Source organism: Nuphar pumila, chromosome 2 (genome assembly GCF_984573655.1).
Source record: "Nuphar pumila chromosome 2, dmNupPumi1.hap1.1, whole genome shotgun sequence".
Taxonomy (NCBI): Eukaryota; Viridiplantae; Streptophyta; class Magnoliopsida; order Nymphaeales; family Nymphaeaceae; genus Nuphar; species Nuphar pumila.
In genome coordinates this window covers 104,712,765-104,733,124 of record NC_143250.1, presented here as the reverse complement: position 1 = coordinate 104,733,124, position 20,360 = coordinate 104,712,765, and the positions used below count along the sequence as shown (strand labels likewise).

Sequence of the window (20,360 nt, the reverse complement as noted above, 5' to 3'; positions counted from 1 at the left end):
GGTTGAGGATGCGACATCGACCAGCCAGCCTTACGTGCACCAACCATGATAAAGCAACACAGAAACCCCTATGCGCCAGCGGGATTCGATCTTGGGCCTTCAACTTGAGATAAGACCCCGCTGACGACATGGGTAACCATGTGTTTTCTTAATTGGCAATGAAAAATTAAAATGTTCTGACACTTTTTTTAAATAACATGAAAAATGAGGTCATCAAATGTAAATTTCGCCGTACGTTACGCGGCTATAACGTAATCTTCCCTACTACCGTCGTCCTCGGTCAGACTCTGTTCCTTTGGATCGTCTTCTCTGCGGAAAGCGTCGAATCGAAGAAGCGTTGCTTCGATCGTCAAATGGCGTACGTCGAGAAAGGTATTTCGTTCAATTTTCCCCCTTTTGGAGTTTTTTTTGGAAACGGTTGAGTTCTTCGACCGATCGTTTCAATTCCCGTTCTCGACTTCGTCTTCGATGGATCAAAATACGCGAAACAGTTTGTTGTTCTCTAAATTGCGGATTCGGGCGAATGCTATCGGTTGGAGTTAGGGTTCTCTTTGCGCACCTGCTAAGAATTGAGGGGAAACTCTAGGGTTTCTTGGTCTTCTCTTCGATTTGGTGTGGATTTGATGTTCTTGATTTGAGTTTGGGGAATTCAGCCTGTGATTCGAGGGTTTCTGTATCTTCTCTTCGATTTTGGTTTGGATTGATTTTCTTGATGTCTGGAATTCAACCTTCGATCCAGGGGTTGCTCTGGCCTCTCTTTTGTTTTTTTGTTGAATTGATGCCTCAGCTTGAATTGATGTGTGACGTTATGAATTTCTCTCACAACGCGAGATTTCTCTCCCCCCCTTTCTTTTTGGTTTTTTAATCTGTGATGTCTCGAATGCTGCAACTTGATTGCCTGCGTTTGTTTGTTTTTCATGCTTGATCGATGATGCGATCTGGTTCGAGCCTCTTTTCTTGAAAACGAGGATTCTAAACGAATACGCTGTGGCTGAGATTGGGAATTTTTTTGTTTTAGGGCTCATTCTATGAATGTGACTTGCACGCTGTCTCTCTTGCCTGTACTTGTGCCATGCACTACTAAGAGAAATAGCAGAAAACCCCAAGAGAAATGGTAGAAGATCATTCTGCATTTTACTCATGGTAGAAGAAAATAAAATTTTAGGATGAGTCTTAAAGTGCACAATTGGATGACTTGGGAGCAATGGCGATTGAATGGGCTTAGGAGAGTATAATATATGTGCCCAATTTGGCGGTACTTGACATCATAGCTGTGATCCTACCACTATGTCATCATTGCAATATTAAGCAGTGTCAATCATGAAAGTAGAATCTAAATCCATGGTATTAAACCAAGCATGATGGTTTATCATGGTACACTCTTTGTTATGCGTAGATCCAACCTCAAAGATCTCGATTTAATTCTTCCAATATATTTTGCACAGTTTGTATAATATTTTGGTGAATATTATGACCAACACGGGAGATATGAAAGCTCTGTAGAGACTGAGTGATGTGGATACATTCCTGCATAGTCAAACTTCCAAGGAATTTGTATTTTCAAATCATAGTATTCACAAGGAGAAGTGGCTCGGATTCAGTCCATACCTTGGGAATGTGAAGGCTAAACCATGGTTGCCAGTTGAGGAAGCGGGAGCGGGAAGCGATACGGGAAGCGGGAGCGGGAGCGGGAGTGGGAAGCGAGGTACTTTCAAAATTTTAGGAAGCGGGGAAGCGTGGAACCACTTAGGACCAATTCGGGAAGTGTCTCGGAAGCGACCTAGGAAGCGTCTCGGAAGCGAGGGGGAAGCGAAAAAAAATAAAAAATAAAAAATACAAAAAAATTGGAAAAAAAAAATAGGGGAAGCGAGGGGGAAGCGTGGGGGAAGCGAGGGGGAAGCGTGGGGGGAAGCATGCTTCCCATTAAAGGGAAGCACGTCCCCCATTAAAGGGAAACACATCCCCCATTAAAGGGAAGCACACTTCCCAAAAAAGGGGGACGCTTCCCCCCACGCTTCGGAAGCACGACGTTTCGCGCTTCCGAAGCGCGCTTCGGGGAAGCACACTTCCCCTTTTAGCTAGGCGCTTTCGGTAACCCCTGGGCTAAACTGGTGGCCAACCTGAACCCATGTTGAAACTCAAGACACTCAGCTCCAAAGCTTGAGGGAGCATAAATAATTGCAGAGAATGCACAAAAGTAGCAGCTCAATGATATGTAGAAGATGCCCCATGACTAGAGGTGCACAATGAGTCGGGTTAGCCCGAGCTCGGCTCAGGTTCAGCTCGGTCTAAGCCTGACTCGTGTGCACCCGAGTCACTAAATGAACCGAGCCTGTACATAAAGTACAGGCTTGACTGTACAAACAAGCTGAGTTCAGTCTACTGTCTTGGCTCATTTAAGCTCGAGCTTAGTTGATCTCGCTTAAGCTCGAGCTCGTCCGAACCGGTTGGAACCGGATATATCCATGTCCAGGAAAATCTTGAACAACTAAACTGTTGATCTCATAATGACGGTTCAAAGTTAATTACGGATGCTAGGGTTGTAAAGTTACCTTGATTCATCATATTCGGCTATTCCCTCCCCTCTTCTGCTCTTTGAGCTCTCCTTCCCAGTTCCCTCTCCTCTCTGTCACTCCGTGTATCCGATGGGCGACGGAGGACGAGATCAAGCCTGCGATGAGCGAAGGAACAAACAAAGGGTTTCAATGTGCTCATGTTTTCTCTCTCCATTAGGGTTTGAATCCGGCCATTGCCAAATCCTACCTCGATATGAATCTTATCACAATTTGGGTTCTCTCTCTTTCCATTAGGGTTTGAATTCGGCCATTGCTAAATCCTAACACAAAAGAACTTTGGGGTTTTGGTCTCTCTCTCTCTCTCTCAATTAGGGTTTTTACTTGGGGATCCCACTTCTACTGAGCCATTACCCTACACCAACACCTGTCGTTGCGTTGTTGCCATCTCTCTGTCTCTCATTGCAACCTTGTTGTAGCACTGAACCTCCTATGGCCCCTCTACCTTCGTATCTGAATCACACGGGCAAGCAAGAGAATTCATGCCCATTCGTCTTCGTCCTCGTCTCAGGTAGAAAGAAGCTTGTAATTTTTTTCTTTTTTGTATTTATTTTTTATTTTTATGCATATTTGAAAAATAACCTATGTAAAACCTGCAAAATTTCGATAGTTATCAAAATAAATAAATGTTAAAATTCTTCAAAATAAATACAGTAACGTGATATGGATTTGATCCAAATGGATCTTAAATCCAAATAGGATCAAATGGATCCAGTATTTGGATTCGGATACGACAAATGGATTCAGATCTTGGATGGATCCAAAACCCAATTAGAATTAATTGGATTTTAATGGATCCAAATATGGTCGAATCTCAATCAAGATCCGAAAATCTAGTTAGAAGGTTCACAAGATCTAAAATATAATTTTATCCAGCTCGTATTTGAGATTCATCGAAAACTAATTTGTATATAAATGAATTAACAAAGACCAATAATGCAATAAGAGGTGAAGTGGTGTTATGGCAAGAGGTATTGCCTAGTTATGAGGCAACCTGAGTTCAAATCTCATTAACCACATACACGGATTTTTTTTTAAATTTCGTAACTCATTAAAGTTGGCTTTAATAGGGAAGCACGATTTCGAGGAAAGAGGAGGCTGGGTGATTTTCCCAAAGGGGAAACCCAACCAAGGCCATTGAAAGTGGAAGACGTTTTGCTTTGGGAAGGTCTCCATTCCCACGGTTTTTGAAATGGATGGGGGAGGTTACATGAGGTATTGAATAGGGAAGAGTTTTCAAGAAGAAAAAAATGGCAGAAATGTAAGGACTTTATAAAAACCGAGGTTTTTGTTGTCATCTTCCTCCCGACACCATTGTTTCTCTCTCTTCACCTCGGTGACTTCCGGTAAGAACCAACAAGAGGGGGGACGTGCGGAGCAAGAGTAAGCACTCTTGCAGACTTCTTCGGTCTTCAATAAGGTAAGGGCACACTCTCTCTATGTATGTGCGTAGTGCCATGGAGTACATATATGTGTTGGACTAACCGGATGAATGTACAATAGTTTGTACATATAAATTTTGTTCAACCGTTTTTATCTATGTATAATGATTTAGAGAGTTGTTCCTAGAAAAAAATTCCTTTGGATCTACGTAGTCTCGATCATCTTAGTTCATAGGCATACAAGCCTTCAAACAGATCTGTACATTGATGGATGGTCGATTTTCTTCAAACTAGTACAGTCTCTTTATACATGTGCACAACGCCATGGGATACCTGTATGTGTTCGATTACTGGAATACCTATCAATACTATGTTACATATAAGACTTTTTCTTGTTCCTGTTCCCATGCATGTAATGGTATTTTCTTTATTTTGCTGAAAACGTATATTGTATATCGGTGTAGCCATAACAATGTAGCCATTATGCTACATATGCGTACAAGCATTTGGATTAGATATGCTGTTGTTTCTAATAGTTGATCTATCATTTGAGTAGCAGAAAAAAAATGATAATGGATCATCTTATTACTTATGCATACAACCAGTGGCGTAGCTAGGATTCATGTGAGGGGGGGCAAACAGGGGTGTAGCAAAAAAAAAAATATTTGTTGTGGTAGTCGCGGGTTCGGGGGCAGCACCCCCGATTTTTTTTTTTGAGATAAAATAAAAAATGGCTGCAATTATTAATTTTCCATCTATTATTTTTTCTTCTCATCTTTTTTTTTTCTACTTTGTAAGAAGGGATGACAATGAGAAAGTCACCATTGTACCCATGGAACTAATTTTGTAATGTGGTCTTCAATAATAAAGCACCACATATGGGGAAAAGGATTATGGAGATTAATTGATGGTTCTAATCCAGAGCCTAAACTATAGTCCTCACAAAGGTAGACAACAAAAAAGAGGTGCCTTTTACGGATGGTGAGAAGATTAAGGCACTAGCCACTTATGAAAAAAGTGAAAAAAGTGGAGAATGGGGCATACCAAGATCATGTCTTGGTTAACCAGTAGCGTAGATATTAAAAAAATTAAAAAATACTCTAGTCTCGCAAAATTTGTGCATGCCAACAAAGCTTGGAAATACCTTAAGAATATGTATTCCCTTGAGGATATTGCATATGTGTGCAATCTACAAAATAAAGTTCAGACAATGACTCAAGAAGATAAAAGTATTAGGGAATACTATAATGAATTGTTCGAACTTTGAAAAGAATTGTCTATTCTTGAGCCTAAGTGGCATTGCTCAGAAGATATAGAACTCGACAAAAGCAACTTGATGCAAAACATTTCTATCAATTTATAAATCGCTTGAGATCGGAGTTTGATACTTCCAAATAAGCTCTTCTCTATAGAGGAAAAGTACCCTCTATTGTTGACACTGTCGAAGAATTGAGTATGAAATAGAATATGCTAAGAGAGCATTATTTGAAAAATGAAGATGAATCCGTTTTGGCTGTCTCTGGACCGGGAAACTACATGCGCCCCTACAAGCCACCTCATTGAAAACAAGGAAATAAGCATGATAACAAGCCTTATTGGAAACAAGGCAATGATTATGACAAATTTTTTTTTTCGTTATAACTGTATTGGACCCGGGCACACTAAACCTCAATGCCCTAAGTTTAGAAGAAGGAGAAGATTCAATATCTTTTCAAAGGGGTATCTTCTTCAAATTAAGCCTCAACTAGAGCAACAATTTCATCCTTCTCCGGTCCTGATAAAATTTATTGGTTTCTTGCTTTTGGTGCATCCTTTCATATAACCCCCTAATAGTAAATATTTATCCGAATGTCATACCAACTCAAGCATGTCAAATGTTTTTACAGCCGATGGTACATCTCTTGAAATAAAAGGAATAAAAATTTTTGAAAATATTTTACAAAACTCTAAAAACTTTACCTTTCCAAAAGTTAGATATATACCGAAGTTGAATTTAAATCTTTTATTAGTTTCACAAATATCTGACCATGGATATAATGTCTCCTTCTCTTCTGATGGTTGTTAGGTACAAGATCGTCAGTCAGAGAAACTAATTGGAGAAGGCCATAGAGAAGAAGATCTCTATTACATAGATTTTTTGGAAATACCCAAAGATACCTTTTGTTATAATGTGAAGAAATTAGAGTTGAATTTATGGCACAAACAACTTGGTCATCCTAATGTATCCAAAATCCAACACTTTACAAATTTCAAATTTGAAAAAAAAAATTGTAACTCTGAAAATTTTATGTGTAAAGATTGTATTCTTGGTAAAATGAAGAGATTATCATTCCATGAAAGAACTTTCTTTTCCTTTAGACCGCTTGAGCTAATACATTCAGATGTTTGGCGACCAACACCAGTTATATCAAAGGGCGAATATGCAGTCTATGTGATTTTTGTTGATGATTTTTCTAGGTTACTTAGATCTACTTCCTCAGACATAAGTTTGAAGTCTTCTCACATTTTTAAATATTTCACAACTTGGTCAAAAATAAGTTTGAAAATGATATTTTTATTTTTCGCACTGATTCATGGGAATTTTTTTTATTAAAGGAATTTAAAGATTATCTCAATTTGTATGGTATCACACATCAAAGATCTTGTCCTCACACACACAATAAAATGATTTGGCTGAACGAAAACAGACATATTATGAAAACTATCAGAACTTTACTAATAACAAATCAAGTGCCAAAAGAATTTTGGGTTGAAGCAACTCTAACTGCTATATATCTCATCAATAGAGTGCCATCTTCTTTGCAAAATATAACACCAATTGAAAAACTCTTTAAATTATCTCTTGATTATGCTAGACTAAGAGTTTTTTGGTGCAAATGTTTTGTTTTTACGAACAAAAATGATAGACTCTCCCCTCATGCTATTCTTTGTGCCTTCTTGGGTTATGCAGAAAACCAAAAAGGCTAAAACTGCTTTGATCTTAAAAATAAAAAAAATATATGTTTCACATAATGTGACCTTCTTTGAAAAAGAAAGTTTCTTTGACTTTAAAAAGGCTAAGGAAGTACACGAGTATTCCTTTTTATTTGTTTTAAGTTCAAGTTGTAAAAAATGTGATTATGAATGTGACTTGGATAGTGGTCTTGATATAATAGATGAATGTGATATTAATAATGGTCATGATTATATAATTATTGAAGAGCAAACTCATAGGTACAAAAACTATTTACAACATTCTAGGCGTAGGGACCTTAACCAACTATATGCGCTGGAGAAATATACTGAACAACCTGAAGTTCAAACAAGGTCATTTAGGATTTCTAAACTACCTGAAAAGTTTGTCTTATGACTCTTTTTCCCCAAAATACAAGGCATTCATTGCATTAATTCATTCATATGTGGAACTTTCAACTTATACTGAAGCTAAAAAGCATTCTGAATGGGCAGAGCCGCAGAAGCCATGAGAATAGAGTTAGAAGCTTTAGAAAAGGCTAATACTTGGATCATTCAAGATGTTCTAAAAGGAAAGAAACCTATAGGTTGTAGGTGGGTATAAAAGATTAAAACAAAGAGTGATTAAACTCTTGAAAGGTATAAAGTCAGATTAGTTGTCAAGAGATATTCTCAAGAATATGACATAGATTATGAGGAAACCTTTGCTCCAGTCGTTAGAATGACCACTATTAGAATTCTAGTAGTATTAGCTTTTGTTCGAAAATGCCTATATTTCAAATAGATGTCAAAAATATTTTTCTTAATGGAAACCTAGTTGAAGAAGTTTATATGGAGGCACCACCAGGTATAAGTGTTCTTAAGGGTAAAGCTCTTCGTCTGGAAAATGCTCTTTATGGGCTTAAACAAGTACCAAAGGCTTGGTAAAATCGGTTTAGTCGAGTTGTGCTTGATATTGGATTTATAAATTGTTTGACTGACACTGCAGTGTTTGTTAAGATTTCTGATGTAGGTTATTCTTCTTCTACATGTGGACGACATGATCATCATTGGAGGAGATAAACAATGAGTTGAAAATATTAAAAAATTTCTCAAAAAATAATTTAAAATGACTGATTTAAGCTTCTTAAAATATTTTTTAAGAATCAAGGTTGTTTACTCTTCTAAAGGATATTTATTATCTTAGTATAAATTTGCTTTTGACATTGTCTTTAAGTTTGGAATTAGCGATGATAAGAGAGTTGATATCCCTGATATTGCCAATACCAAGATGCGAATTGATGATGAAAAACTTTTTGAAGATCCTACTCCTTACAGACAGTTTATTAGAGCACCCTCTTATCTTTCAATTACTAGACCTGACATAACACACGTTGTACACACAACTAGTCAATTTCAGCATGCTCCCACTTATGTTCATATGAGAGCAGTTTTGCATATTATTAGATATATTAAGACTTCTCTTTCTCGAGGCCTCTTTCTGTCTGCTTCATCTTCTTTAGATTAATTGCTTATATTGATGCTCACTAGGGAGGTGATCCCAATAACAAACACTTAACCACGGTTTTTTGTGTTTTCTTAGGTGAATCTCTGATTTTATGGCGATGCAAGAAGAAGCAAAAGGTTTTGCTTTCATCAACTGAGGCTGAATATCGGGCCATGACTACTATAATAATGGAGGTAGTCTGGCTCAGAAGGTTGTTGACTGAAATGGGAGTTCAAGTGAAAGGAGCCTCCCGTATGTGTTGTGACAACAAGAATGCGATCTACATTGCCAACCATCGTATTTTTCATGAACGTACTAAACATATCAAAATGGATTGTCACTATGTTCGAGAGGAGTATCTACATGGGACCATTAATCCGTCTTATGTTACATCAGAATTTCAGTTAGTAGATTTCTTCACAAAACCTCTTGTTGCTTTTTGTTTTCAATTTCTATTAGGCAAACTTTCAGTTATTGTACCGTAAGTTTGAGGGGGAGTGTTAAAATTGTATATATATATTATATATATGTAAAAAAATAAATTTTATTTTTATTTATTTTTATTTTTTTTCTTTTGTCTAGTTCATTTAGAACTAGGTCGAGTTCTTTTTAAATTAGACCTTGACTAGTCAACAAAATATGTTGACTAGTCAAAGGAGTCGTTGGAGCTAGTCCAACGGCTCTTGCCGCTGTCTCTCTTTCATACACCTCTGCTCTTTACTCGTCCACTAAATTTGCCGCTCCAACATCAGCAAGTCTACAATGGAGGGGACCCAAGTACACCATAGAGCATCATCTCAAGTACTTTGTGTCATCCTTTGGACACTCTCAAGGAGCTGCATGGATCACTAGTAGGCTCCACTACCTCTAAGTGGTGCCCGCCTCCTCCATCTTCTCTACACCCGCCTCTATCTAGGGACAAGTAAAAAGTCACTGCCCCATAGGTGCCGCAGGAACCGCCAGCCTGAGCCAGAACAGTTGCAACACTTGTTTTAGATAATGACTCTATGATCTTGTAGGACAAGAGTGTGCATGGAGCGTAGTATAGTAGGAGGGTTCCATCCAAATGTTGCTCCTCCGTAGTGTACGGTCTCTAAATGACCTTAAGAAAGAAAGTCAGATGAAAGGTCAGAATCAAGGAATCAGTCATAAAGGAAATTATGGGAAAGTCAGTAGTAAAGAAAAAAGGGAGAATTCACCTTAGAGTGATCAAGAGTGTCTATCGCCTCCCTAAGCTCAATTTGTGAATACTCGTCCCTCTTATGATGCGCAAACCACCAACTGAACCGAGGGCAACTTGCTAATGGAAATCTGAGTGTATCTCCAAAGTTGCAATGGCACAAAAGAGATAAAATGGTTGGAATAATGCAAATGATATTCTTGGTGTCAAAATATTATCTATAACATCCTCCTATGGGGCATCATGGAGGAGTATACACATTGACATACATGCATAACACATATCATAATACACACATATAAGAAGGGATAGGGCCACATACCTGTCCCTGCCATTGCGCTGATGTGAGAGACAGACGATTTCTTCAGCCGAACTGCTCCTGTTGATGAGTACAGATCTTCAAGCATTGGGTGAGCAGTGACCGATCTCTGTAAGCCTTCAATTTCACTTTTTCTTATTCCACTGCCTATCATTGTGGTATATATAGGTATACAAGGGATACCTCTGAAGGGTCATCATGCATCGTACCAAAATGTATGATGCATGGGAAGAGACACATATGAAGGGACACATTGTTTTCCAACATTCTCCCACTTGACCCGAGTACGTGAAAGTTCATGTGGATAGGTCTTAAGTTCACTTTATCAGTCCAAATTTGTTGTTATTGATAAACTCTTAAACTTTATGAGCAAACTTGATGCATAACCAACAAAAGAAAGAGAGAGAGAATCATATCTTTATTACCAAAATATAATCACATAAAAGTCAATGTACATGATTACAGGGTTTCAAACAAGCCTATCCTCTTAACATGTCCGGCATATAATCCCGGAGCCAAACCCTTAGTAAGAGGATCAGCTACCATTTCATTAGTCCCTATGTTATCAATATACACCAAAAGATTCTCTGTCCTCTCCTTTACAACAAAATACTTCAACTCCATCTCCAACTACTATTGTAAAGTCCCCTTCTCCCTCTCTCCATTGTATATAAATAAGGGTCATTCTCCCCCTATTATTTATGCTTCTTGCATGAAGGTCATGAATAAAATATTATTTATTTATTAGCCTCTTGTTCTTGCCCTTGTGTGGGGTTTTGTGTGTGAGCTCATTTGTGACTTTTGGTGTGTATACTTTGGCTTTTTGGTGGATCTTGTTGAAGGCTTCCATTTCGGCTCGAGCTCAGCTATCACGAGCTCACCCGAGCTCGGCTACACGAGCTGACCTGAGCTCCGCTCGAGATCGGCTACAAGCCAAGTTCGAATAAGACTGCTCAGGCTCGGCTTCGAGCTCGAGCTGAGTCTGAGCAGTATGTTTTTCTGTCAAGCCAAGCTTTTTGAGCCTCAGCTCGGCTCGAGCCTGGCTCGTGTGCATCCCTACCCATGAACTCCTGCATTGGATTGAGAAGAATAAGACCCATTTGGAGTTTCTGTCAAGTCTTTCCCTTGGACAAAATCTAGAATCTTCTCTGTGGTACTAAGTTTTCTGGTGAGCCCCTTATTCCGAATGCTGTCTTTGAAGTGATGTGAATATGCTTCTGCATCAAATAGTGAAATTTCCAAGGAATTGTGTATTTTCCAATCATAATGTTTACAAGGAGCTTGGAAATATGCTCAAATCTCTGCAAATATTGAACTGATGTGAATATGCTCCTGCATCAAACAGTGAAAATTCCAAGGAATTGTGTATTTTCTAATCGTAATGTTCACAAGGAGCAGTTCTGATTTAGCCCATACCTTGGGAATGTATACGATAAAGTGGTGGCCAACTTGAACCCCTGTAGAAGCTCAAGCCACTCACCTCTAAAGCTTGAAGAAGCATGAAAGTATCAGATTGATAGTTTCTAGAAAATGCCCCCACTACCTCCTGAATTGTATTGAGAAGAATAAAGTCCATTTGGAGTTTTTGTCTAGTCTTGCGCTTGGACAAAATGTAGATCACTATCTTGGATGTGGTACTAAATTTTTTGTAGGATTCCTTATTCCAAAGGTTTTCTTCAACCTTGGAAATATGTTTTGCAAAGTATGAGTTTTTCTTGCAATTCTTTTTCTCTTGCTCTTGTCTAGAGTAGCAATCAAAAGCCACACTTGATTGGATCATTTGTGTTTAGCAGATACATAATGTTAAATTAGCTTCAAGTATCATTTGTCTGTAAACTGTGGCCATGCCTTGGGAATCATGTTGAAGAAACTATAATTTCATGTTTGGTTCATCATTTCATGTTTAATTTCTGTTTCTTGTGTGTGTGTGTGTGAGAGAGAGAGAGAGAGAGAGAGAGAGAGAGAGAGAGAGAGAGAGAGAGAGAGAGAGAGAGAGAGAGAGAGGTTTAGTTTTTTTCAGCTTTTGTTTTCCTCGGTTGCAGAAGATGTTGCCAAGATTTTCCATGTGCAAGTTACATTGTAGAATCTTATTAAATGTGATAAATAAGAACATCCTGAAACTATATTGTTAATTTGCATACGTGTATGCAGTTCACTTTGTGGGTGCTACTGAACTAATGTATTAAATAGGGGGTTGATGTGATGGCTACCAAAAGTTTGTACCAAAACCTCTTTGAAAGTGAATGTTGGGAATGTTTAGTTAAGCTGGTTTCTTACCAAGTTTGAAACAATTTTTGCTTTTTGGTTGGAGAATTTGTATGGTGGACATCAGGGTGTGAGTGTTTCTGATTGGGTGAACCTGCAAAGGTTTATTACACCATCGGGAAAGCCATTGTAAGTACAGCAGGCATAGCCCGTGCGCCTAGGTCTCTAATTCGAGGGGTGGTTATAGCCTCTGTTGATCATCTTTGGGCTTAACATTTGGGCCTGACCGCTGCCCAAAATATCCGATTGGGCTATTGGGCCTACTGTGTACCAGATAAATGGCTGAAACAGATCATAGCTATGATGTTTGTCACGTTGACACAAAATTTTACCACCCCTACCTGATTTACTGCATGTTTATGGTCGAAAGGCTAGTACCCAAGAGTTAATGGATCCAGTTGACAATCAACTTTACTGTCTTGTTTACAACATATATTTGTCTGATCAGCATGATTTATTCTTCATTCTTCAGGCGTCGTGAAAACCAAGAGATCAATTTGGAGATTGAGTTTCATCAAAGAACTTTTCTGGTCCATCATTAATTTGGTTGTGGTCTTCTTCACAACAATGTTTTCGGTAGGTGCAGTCACTTTCATCTGTTGTTAATTGCTTTCTACACGATCAATCCGCATCACTTTATTTCCATTGTACATTTCATTTTCTTGAAAAGCGCACTTTATTTTAAATTAATTCGTGAATGGTCTTCAACTTGATTTATCATATAACTTTAGATGGAAAAATCGAATGCATACAAGAAAAGGTCAGGTTCTGGCAGTAGATGGGATGGTGGCCCAGGTGGAGGAGGTTCTGGAAGGGGCCCTTATGGTGGTGGTCCTCGTGGTCCACCCCGTGGGTTGGATAATGTTCGAGGCATTGATCACAGTATGTTAATTTCTTTTGCTTTTCTTTTTACTGGTTTATGCTATTGCACCCTGATATTTTTAAGTTTATCACGTCCTAAACAAAATACTATCTCATGCTTTCAGGTTCTCTTCCTGCTTGTGGTTCATGCTGTGGAGGTTAAGCCAGGAACATCATGTGGCACAACAGATGCATTAGTGGCTGACGTATACACCTGTAATGACGTTTGTCTTTTAATCTTGATACAGTTGGTGGATTCTATTGCTGGTTAGTGGACAGGTAATGTTCAATCTCCTGATGTGTTGAATTCAAAGGGAATTTGCATATAATAACCCGCATTATCTTCTGAACTAGCCTAGCCGGAGAAACTGAATGTCAGGAGGGACATAGTGAAACTGTTCTGAAACCGAGCTACATACCTGTTCAGGATAACCAACATGTGAGGAAGCAAATTAAGCTGTTCTGTCCGTCTTAGCAATCTCGAAGTCACTGTATCGGAGTACTTGGGTACTGAACCAACATGTTGGCTAAGACGTGACATTTTTTGGCTAGAGATGCTGTCAATTCCTTGACCGAAGTTGTCGTTCTAGATAGACATGAATTTTTTAACATTTAATCAATTAAAAACCAATATTTTTTATTTTCATATTAAAAGTATATTTTTATTGAAATAAAACAAAAAAATATTAAAAATATTAAATAATATTAAAATATTCACCGTGTCTGTTCTCCTTAACCCTTAGGTTGTGTTTGGTTGCTTGTTTAAGATTGGACTAATTCATTTTGGATAGTATGAGTGTTTTAACATGCTTACTATGGATTTTAGCTTCGGATATGGATCTCAGAATTGGATCTAAATATAAAAAAATATTTAAAATTTATGTTATTTGAAAAAATTATTATTATATATATATAAATACTTTAATTGGTGTAATATTAGATCTAATTATGAAAGTTTATCAAAAAAACTATTGGTTTTAGCTTCAAATATGGATCTCAAACTAGATACAAGTATCAAAATTTTTTAAATTTTGGGTAATTTGAGAAAAAATAAGAATTTATTTATTTTTATTAAATACCGAACTCATAAATAAATCATAAAATCCTAAAATGAAAGAAAATAAATTATAAATAAACCAAAAAAAGTAGACGTAGACATCAGGTTGAGTAGCCGATAGGTAGTCAATGAGTTGAGTTGAGAAGGGCGGGGCTTGGCTTGGCTTCCATTGCAGCCCAAAGCCCAGAAAGTGTTAGGTCGGGTTCTAGTGGGGGTTAAAGGCAGCATGTGCTCAGCCTGACAACTATCAGGTTTCAAAATGCCTGACCCAACCAGACCCGAATGGGGAGATAAGTTCGGAGTGAGCCCCAAGCTGACAAGGGCTGTATCAAGCTTTCAGTGGGGGTCGATTGAGATTGAGAGATATCTAGGGATTGTTTGTGACACATGACAGCTTCCATGAGTCCCACAACAACAGATTGCAGGCCCCACTCAAAATGTTGTCATGTGATTGGCTGTGTCAATAGTCCGGCACTTGTCTGTACCCCCTCTCGATTGTGTTTGGCCTGTCTGTGTTGCACTCTAGTGGGTTTCGGTTGCTCCGCCCAGCTTGATGTTCACCCCTAGTTTCAGAGGTTGGCTCAGGTGTAATGTTAAAATACAAATTTTGTGTGTTTTTTAAATCACCACTGTCTGTAACCTTCATCACTGGTATTCACTGTGCAAACAGTGGGGCTCATTGAACGTGCTGATGTCACCATTAGACGAAGATGAATGGCCACGAACCGGTGGCGATTTCAAAACACAAGAAATTTGATTTTGGACAGTATCATCTGATCTGTCCTCTTAGTTTCAGCATCTATACATGGAAACTTGTTTTTCAAGCCTAATTGCATAAGGAAATTAAAAAATTAAGGGGTTTTTTTGCAAATTGATCCATATCTTATAGTTCATTCTCAACGTAGACCCTGCCTTATGCCATTTTACAAATCGATCTCTGCCTTTTCATTCAAATCAGTCCTTGAGGTTAACAGCTATTAACTTTCTTGACTGTAACTGTTAGAGGACAGACGAGCTGTTGACAGAAGGACCTGTTTGTAAAAACGGTGAGAAAGGTTAGGAATGATTTGTAAAATGGCATAAGTCAAGGACTATTTTGCAAATAGGCTATAGGGCGGGGACCAATTTGCAAAAAAATCCAAAAAATATTTTTCAATAGGAATATGACTCTGTAGTGTTGGAACTAATATCCAATTGGACCCAAACCCCGGTCTAGCCATGGCAATTCGGACCTGGACATGGATCCAACCTGCTCTTAGTTGAGTTCTGACCTTCTTTCAACTGATGAGCCCGACTCATACCTGGACCCACTTTGATGGGTCCAGTCACGCTCACTGAGACTGGACATGCAGTTGGAACGGAGTTCCCTATGGGTCACGGATCCTGTTCATGTGTTTTAAACTCAAATTCAAAACCAAACTGAAATCTGAATCAGTTATAGCCTTTTTTAACTCAATATATAACAAACCAAAGTTGGATCAAATCGAGCTACACCCATGGATTCAGAGTCCCGGAGCCGATTCGCATGGGTCAACCCCTCATGATCATATCCATGTTAAACGGTACGGGTCACTGTACTGACTCATACGAAAAATGGATATGATATGGGTGTAAGAATTTGCAATGCATTCTAAATTTATCTGATTTTAACAAGTTTTTAATATTTTTATTAATTTATCGGAACAGAATCACAAAATATCATCGATATTTCTTTCATAGGTGCGAACTAAGTTCTGAGCAAATTGTTTGATATCCTTATGGTTTTTAAAATACACCAAGGCGGGAGTCGCTCCCGTGGCTATCGAGGCGGTTGTGAAGGCATTGAGTTGGAGTTGCCAGATCAAATCCCACTGGCACACGGTTGTGTTCGTGGCTTTCAGAGGTGGATCACATATATATTATAACTAAGGACGGAAACGAGTCAGGCGTATATAGTAACAGTCCAAACCTGGGGCAGGTTCAAAACAAATATGGTCAGATCTATTAAAATCCATGTCAGAGTAGGGTAAGTGAACAGGGTAATATCCGGGTCCAAATCGGGTCTAACCTGACCCGTTTTAGTTTTTCTTTTTTCACTTGAAAAGAAACCAAGAAGATTTGTGCTTGTTTTCAGGGAATCCAGTGTCAAAGAGCCTCACAAGTCACAACTTGTCCTGGTCTGCTACTCTTCTGTGAGATCCAGGTTAGATGACTAGATCTGAATCCAGAACAGGATCCACACTCCTCAAAATCAGATCCAGTGTTGGGTTATGCATGGCTCGAACATGTCCACCGAACCTACTATAAGTCTTTATCCTTTTGGCCCAATTCAACTCTAGTAGATTCTGGACCCACTTACTGATCCCCTGAGCCAATTTAGTCTGACCCACTTTGATAATGCTCCAAGGATCTCTGGGCCTACTTCTATTCCATCTAGGGGTGTCAACGGATCTGGTTTACCTAGACCCGACACAGACCAAGCCCTATAGGGTCCGGGTATGGTGACAAATAAGAAGACCCAATTAAGACTCGGGTCCAGACTGGAAGGTCCAATTAATACATGAACCCGAGTATAGTTTGTAAAATTTTATACCAGACCCAGATTTGACCCGAGTTTCAATTAAGACCCACAATTTTTCAATGTAAAAATGATAAAAAGTATTATTTTACCAGGTATGGTCCGGGTTTGGTTCATGTAGTTCTTATCGGATCAAGGTATGGTTTCTCTTATAGTAGACCTGATTAGACCCAGGTCCGGACCCGATACTATACCCAAAAATCTAGTCCAAGTCTATTTTCACCTGAGTCCGAACCAAACCCGACCCGTTGACACCCTTAATTCCATCACGTGAGAATCCCACAATGTTTTAATTTTTGAAGTTCACGTCACATGGGTGCTCCAAATTCAATATCGTGTCGTGTCTCATTGTATGCAAATTTTATATGAAAAGCTTTACAATGATAGCGTGTCCTGTGTCTCATTTCGTGTCCTGGTGAGATTAATCCTAAGCACGCAACGAGAGTTCAGGAATAAGCAAAGCCCGTCGTCTTCAACCCGGCTACTTCTCTCTCTCCTTCCTGTGTTACTGTCTACGCCATCTCTGCAACCACCAAATCATGGCTCTCCCCCAACAGCTCTACCAGCAATCCAAGCCATTCAGGTACGCGTTGGAACGGGAAAAGGAGGGATCCCCAACTCCCCAAATCCATCCCTTGGTGGTCTGTTGATTTGTTGCTGCCTAATCCATCCTTTTCTTCTAACCAAAAAACGCAGGAATTTGTTGGTGGGTGATACCCAGAATCAGATTCCGACTCCGATCACCTTCATCGGACCCGCCTCCTTCGCCAATCACCCTCACCCACAATACATCCCTTCCTGTAACTCTCTTTCTCTATTGTTTATGAGTTTTTCGTTTTTCATGAGAAACAAAGGAAGTGAATTTCTGTTGTTGGCGGTTTCTTTTTTTGTTGATTTTTTCTGCAGATCATTTCATCGGGCCGTCGACCGGTCAGGTTGGTTCTGGATCGGAAGGAGCGGACCAGCAGCAGCGGTGGAGGAGGGGGTCGAAGGAGCAGGAGCCGTTCGAGAACTCGCAGATCTCTTCCATCGACCTCCTTCAGCGCCAGGGGTCCGTCTCCACCGGACTCGGCCTCTCGCTCGACGACAGGAAGCTGGCGTCGTCGGGGGATTCTCCGCCGATGGCATTCGGCTTATTCGACGACGAGATAAGCGTGGAGTTGCGACGGCAGGAGATGGAGATCGAGCGGTTTTTAAAAATACAGGTACCTGTTTTCTGTTTTTTTTCCGCCCCCATCTTTGTTCTGTTTGTGTTGGTTGCCTTCAGGATTGGATTCATTGAAAGTTATGTTTGGTTGGTGCAGCTGCTTAACATCTTTTTGATTTGTTATCCAATTAATTGCTGGTGTATTCATTTGGCTTTTTTTTTTCTCCCGGGTTCGAGTTTGATGGAAACATTGCCAGTTTGGGGCCGTCAAAACAATTGAATTATGAACCGTGTTGAGTTGTTGATGGGGCAGAATTCTTTGTTGTTCTGGTGCTTTTAATCCCGCATGCTCGGCGTGGATTTTTTGATCAAGTTATGCAAACAATTATGTACAGGATTTTTTTGGTTTCTTCTCTTCTGAGGTTATCTTAAGTTTGTTGTGATTTGTTCTTGGGTCTAATTGTTGGAGAAAAATGTCCCTTTGGTGGTTTTTTTTTTGGGTTGGAATTTTGTGTTGATTGATATTGGTGGATGTGGTTGCATTGTTATTGCTGGTTCTGCTAGCCAGCAGCTAAAGAAGGCAACCAAATCAAGCAAATTTTGCTCATTTATTCTGCATTTCTATTAGTTCTGATTGCTTCAGGTTTATTGAGTTGATAATTTAAACATCTTGCTAATAACAGTTTCCAGTCTCAGTTCCATGATTGTTTGTAGTGCCGATGTACAAAGATCAACACGAACTGCCGGAAAGAGCCATGGGTGCAAAATTTTCAGCCTTTTTTCCACTTACATGACAAGTTTAGGGCTCAGGCCAATAGCTTTAGGTCTAGAATGAAAAACAACTTCCTTCTGTTTGTTTGTTTTGGGGGAGAGAGAAAATGTGTGTGGTAGAGTTCTCATTGCTTATTGTAGGGAAAGCTGAATTTAATGTTGACAAGCAATTTTTATGAAGCGTGCTTTCTTCAACTTGTCTGAAATTATTAAGTGGTGATCAGAGCGAGCGATTGAGGCAAGCCATTGTGGAAAAGGTCCAAGCTCAAAATCTGACAATGCTGTCATCAATTGAGGAACAAATGCTTAGGAAGCTTCGCAAGAAGGATGCTGAGGTGGATGAGATAAACCTCAAGAATGCTGATCTTGAAGAGAGGATGAAACAGTTGAGCATGGAAGCTTCCACCTGGCAGCATCATGCAAAGTGCAATGAGTCAATGATCACAACTCTCAAGTATAACATACAGCAGGTATATGCACAAAGCAGGAAGACAAAGGAAGGTTGTGGTGATAGTGAGGTCAATGATGCTGCTTCTCGTTGTGACGGTGGGGCTGATGACATGTACCTCCTGATCTGCAAGGAGAATAAGGATTTGAAAGAGCAGATGAGTTGTAAGGTTTGCAGGGTTAATAAGGTCTGTATGCTTTTGTTGCCATGCAGACATCTTTGCCTTTGCAAAGATTGTGAGAGTAAGCTAAGTTTCTGCCCTATATGCCAATCTTCTAAATTTGTTGGCATGGAGGTCTATATGTGATTGGATTATGTATTATAGATAATTAAATATCCTATACCCACCAACTTTGTCCCAGTATCTGCATCATGTTTGCTGCTGCTACTTGTTTTATGGGGCACTCTGTCATTTTTTTTTTCATATTTTGGCAATTTACATGACCCTTGATAATGGGGTTTTCATTGACATGCTTCCAAAATACTTAAAGTTGATGTATTGCATTAAATGATTGTGTTAGTAATACAGAAAGGGTTGTTTATGAAATATATCCTGCCCTGATTATTGCATGTCAAGTAAAAGGTGACCAATGTCTCTCCAGCCATGCTAAATGGTTTATTTGTGTTGGTATTCTTCTCTATATTTCCAATATTACGTGTCTGAAAGCAGGAACCATGTCATCCATCTCGTGCAATCATCATAGTGATAGCATTCCTTGATTACTGCAAGGTACAAATCTAAACTGTATATTAGGTTGATTTTTTTTCCAATATTGGTTGACTGTAACTTGGTGGGGTTTCCTTGACTTGATTATGCACAGGAAACTTACTTATCAGTATATGGTTTTTTACCTTGAGAGGTCATTTTAAAGAAGCTGATCACATTTGCATATTTCTTTTCCTAGACTGAATATCATGGGATCCACATTTTTCTAAAATCCATTATCTTGAGGAACATAAATGTCAGTCTTTTGGTGAATCATATTATAGAAGTCGTGCACTCTAAATTTGGTAGGAACTTTAAAAGGTAGAGTGAAAAAAGAAGGCTAAGCAAACAACAAATGGAAATGTCGAGATGCATATAAATGACTCAGAGTGCTTGTCTAACCATATTTCATGCACATGTTAGAATCATTACTGAAAAAAAAAGCTGAGGAAAATGGTAGCTCAATGATGGTTAGTATGAACTAAAATTGAAGGAAGAAGTATCATTACTATAATTCGATTGTTGAAATATTTTGTCACATTTGTGATTGATGCATAACCCATTGACCACCTGCTACATGCAAGGATGACTTTCTGTATATGAAACAAAATTATTTCTACTCGATCACTTGTACTTTCTCCTATCATTAGTCTCTC

At 39.0% G+C, this 20,360-nt stretch overlaps 2 protein-coding genes across 2 annotated transcripts; both read left to right on the top strand.

The window, feature by feature from the left end:
* The first annotated feature begins 239 nt into the window (after positions 1 to 239).
* On the top strand, positions 240 to 13,344 carry LOC149846533 (glycine-rich protein). The gene is made up of 4 exons (XM_089998053.1): positions 240 to 372; positions 12,630 to 12,733; positions 12,889 to 13,039; positions 13,144 to 13,344. Exons 1-4 carry the CDS (start codon positions 354 to 356, stop codon positions 13,179 to 13,181), a joined length of 312 nt encoding a protein of 103 aa, XP_089854179.1. The 5' UTR covers positions 240 to 353; the 3' UTR covers positions 13,182 to 13,344.
* Positions 13,345 to 17,036: 3,692 nt separating this feature from the next.
* Positions 17,037 to 19,359, top strand: LOC149846532 (putative BOI-related E3 ubiquitin-protein ligase 3). The gene is made up of 4 exons (XM_089998052.1): positions 17,037 to 17,215; positions 17,329 to 17,432; positions 17,539 to 17,837; positions 18,775 to 19,359. Exons 1-4 carry the CDS (start codon positions 17,172 to 17,174, stop codon positions 19,303 to 19,305), a joined length of 978 nt encoding a protein of 325 aa, XP_089854178.1. The 5' UTR covers positions 17,037 to 17,171; the 3' UTR covers positions 19,306 to 19,359.
* Positions 19,360 to 20,360: the final 1,001 nt, after the last annotated feature.

Bases quoted from the DNA above. Each gene is read 5' to 3' on its own strand.
- LOC149846532 (XM_089998052.1), top strand. From the start codon at position 17,172: ATGGCTCTCCCCCAACAGCTCTACCAGCAATCCAAGCCATTCAG. The intron at 17,216-17,328 runs GTACGCGTTGGA...CAAAAAACGCAG, and splicing joins CAGCAATCCAAGCCATTCAG to GAATTTGTTGGTGGGTGATA. The intron at 17,433-17,538 runs GTAACTCTCTTT...TTTTTTCTGCAG, and splicing joins CCCACAATACATCCCTTCCT to ATCATTTCATCGGGCCGTCG.
- LOC149846533 (XM_089998053.1), top strand. The intron at 12,734-12,888 runs GTAGGTGCAGTC...ATATAACTTTAG, and splicing joins TCTTCACAACAATGTTTTCG to ATGGAAAAATCGAATGCATA. The intron at 13,040-13,143 runs GTATGTTAATTT...TCATGCTTTCAG, and splicing joins TGTTCGAGGCATTGATCACA to GTTCTCTTCCTGCTTGTGGT.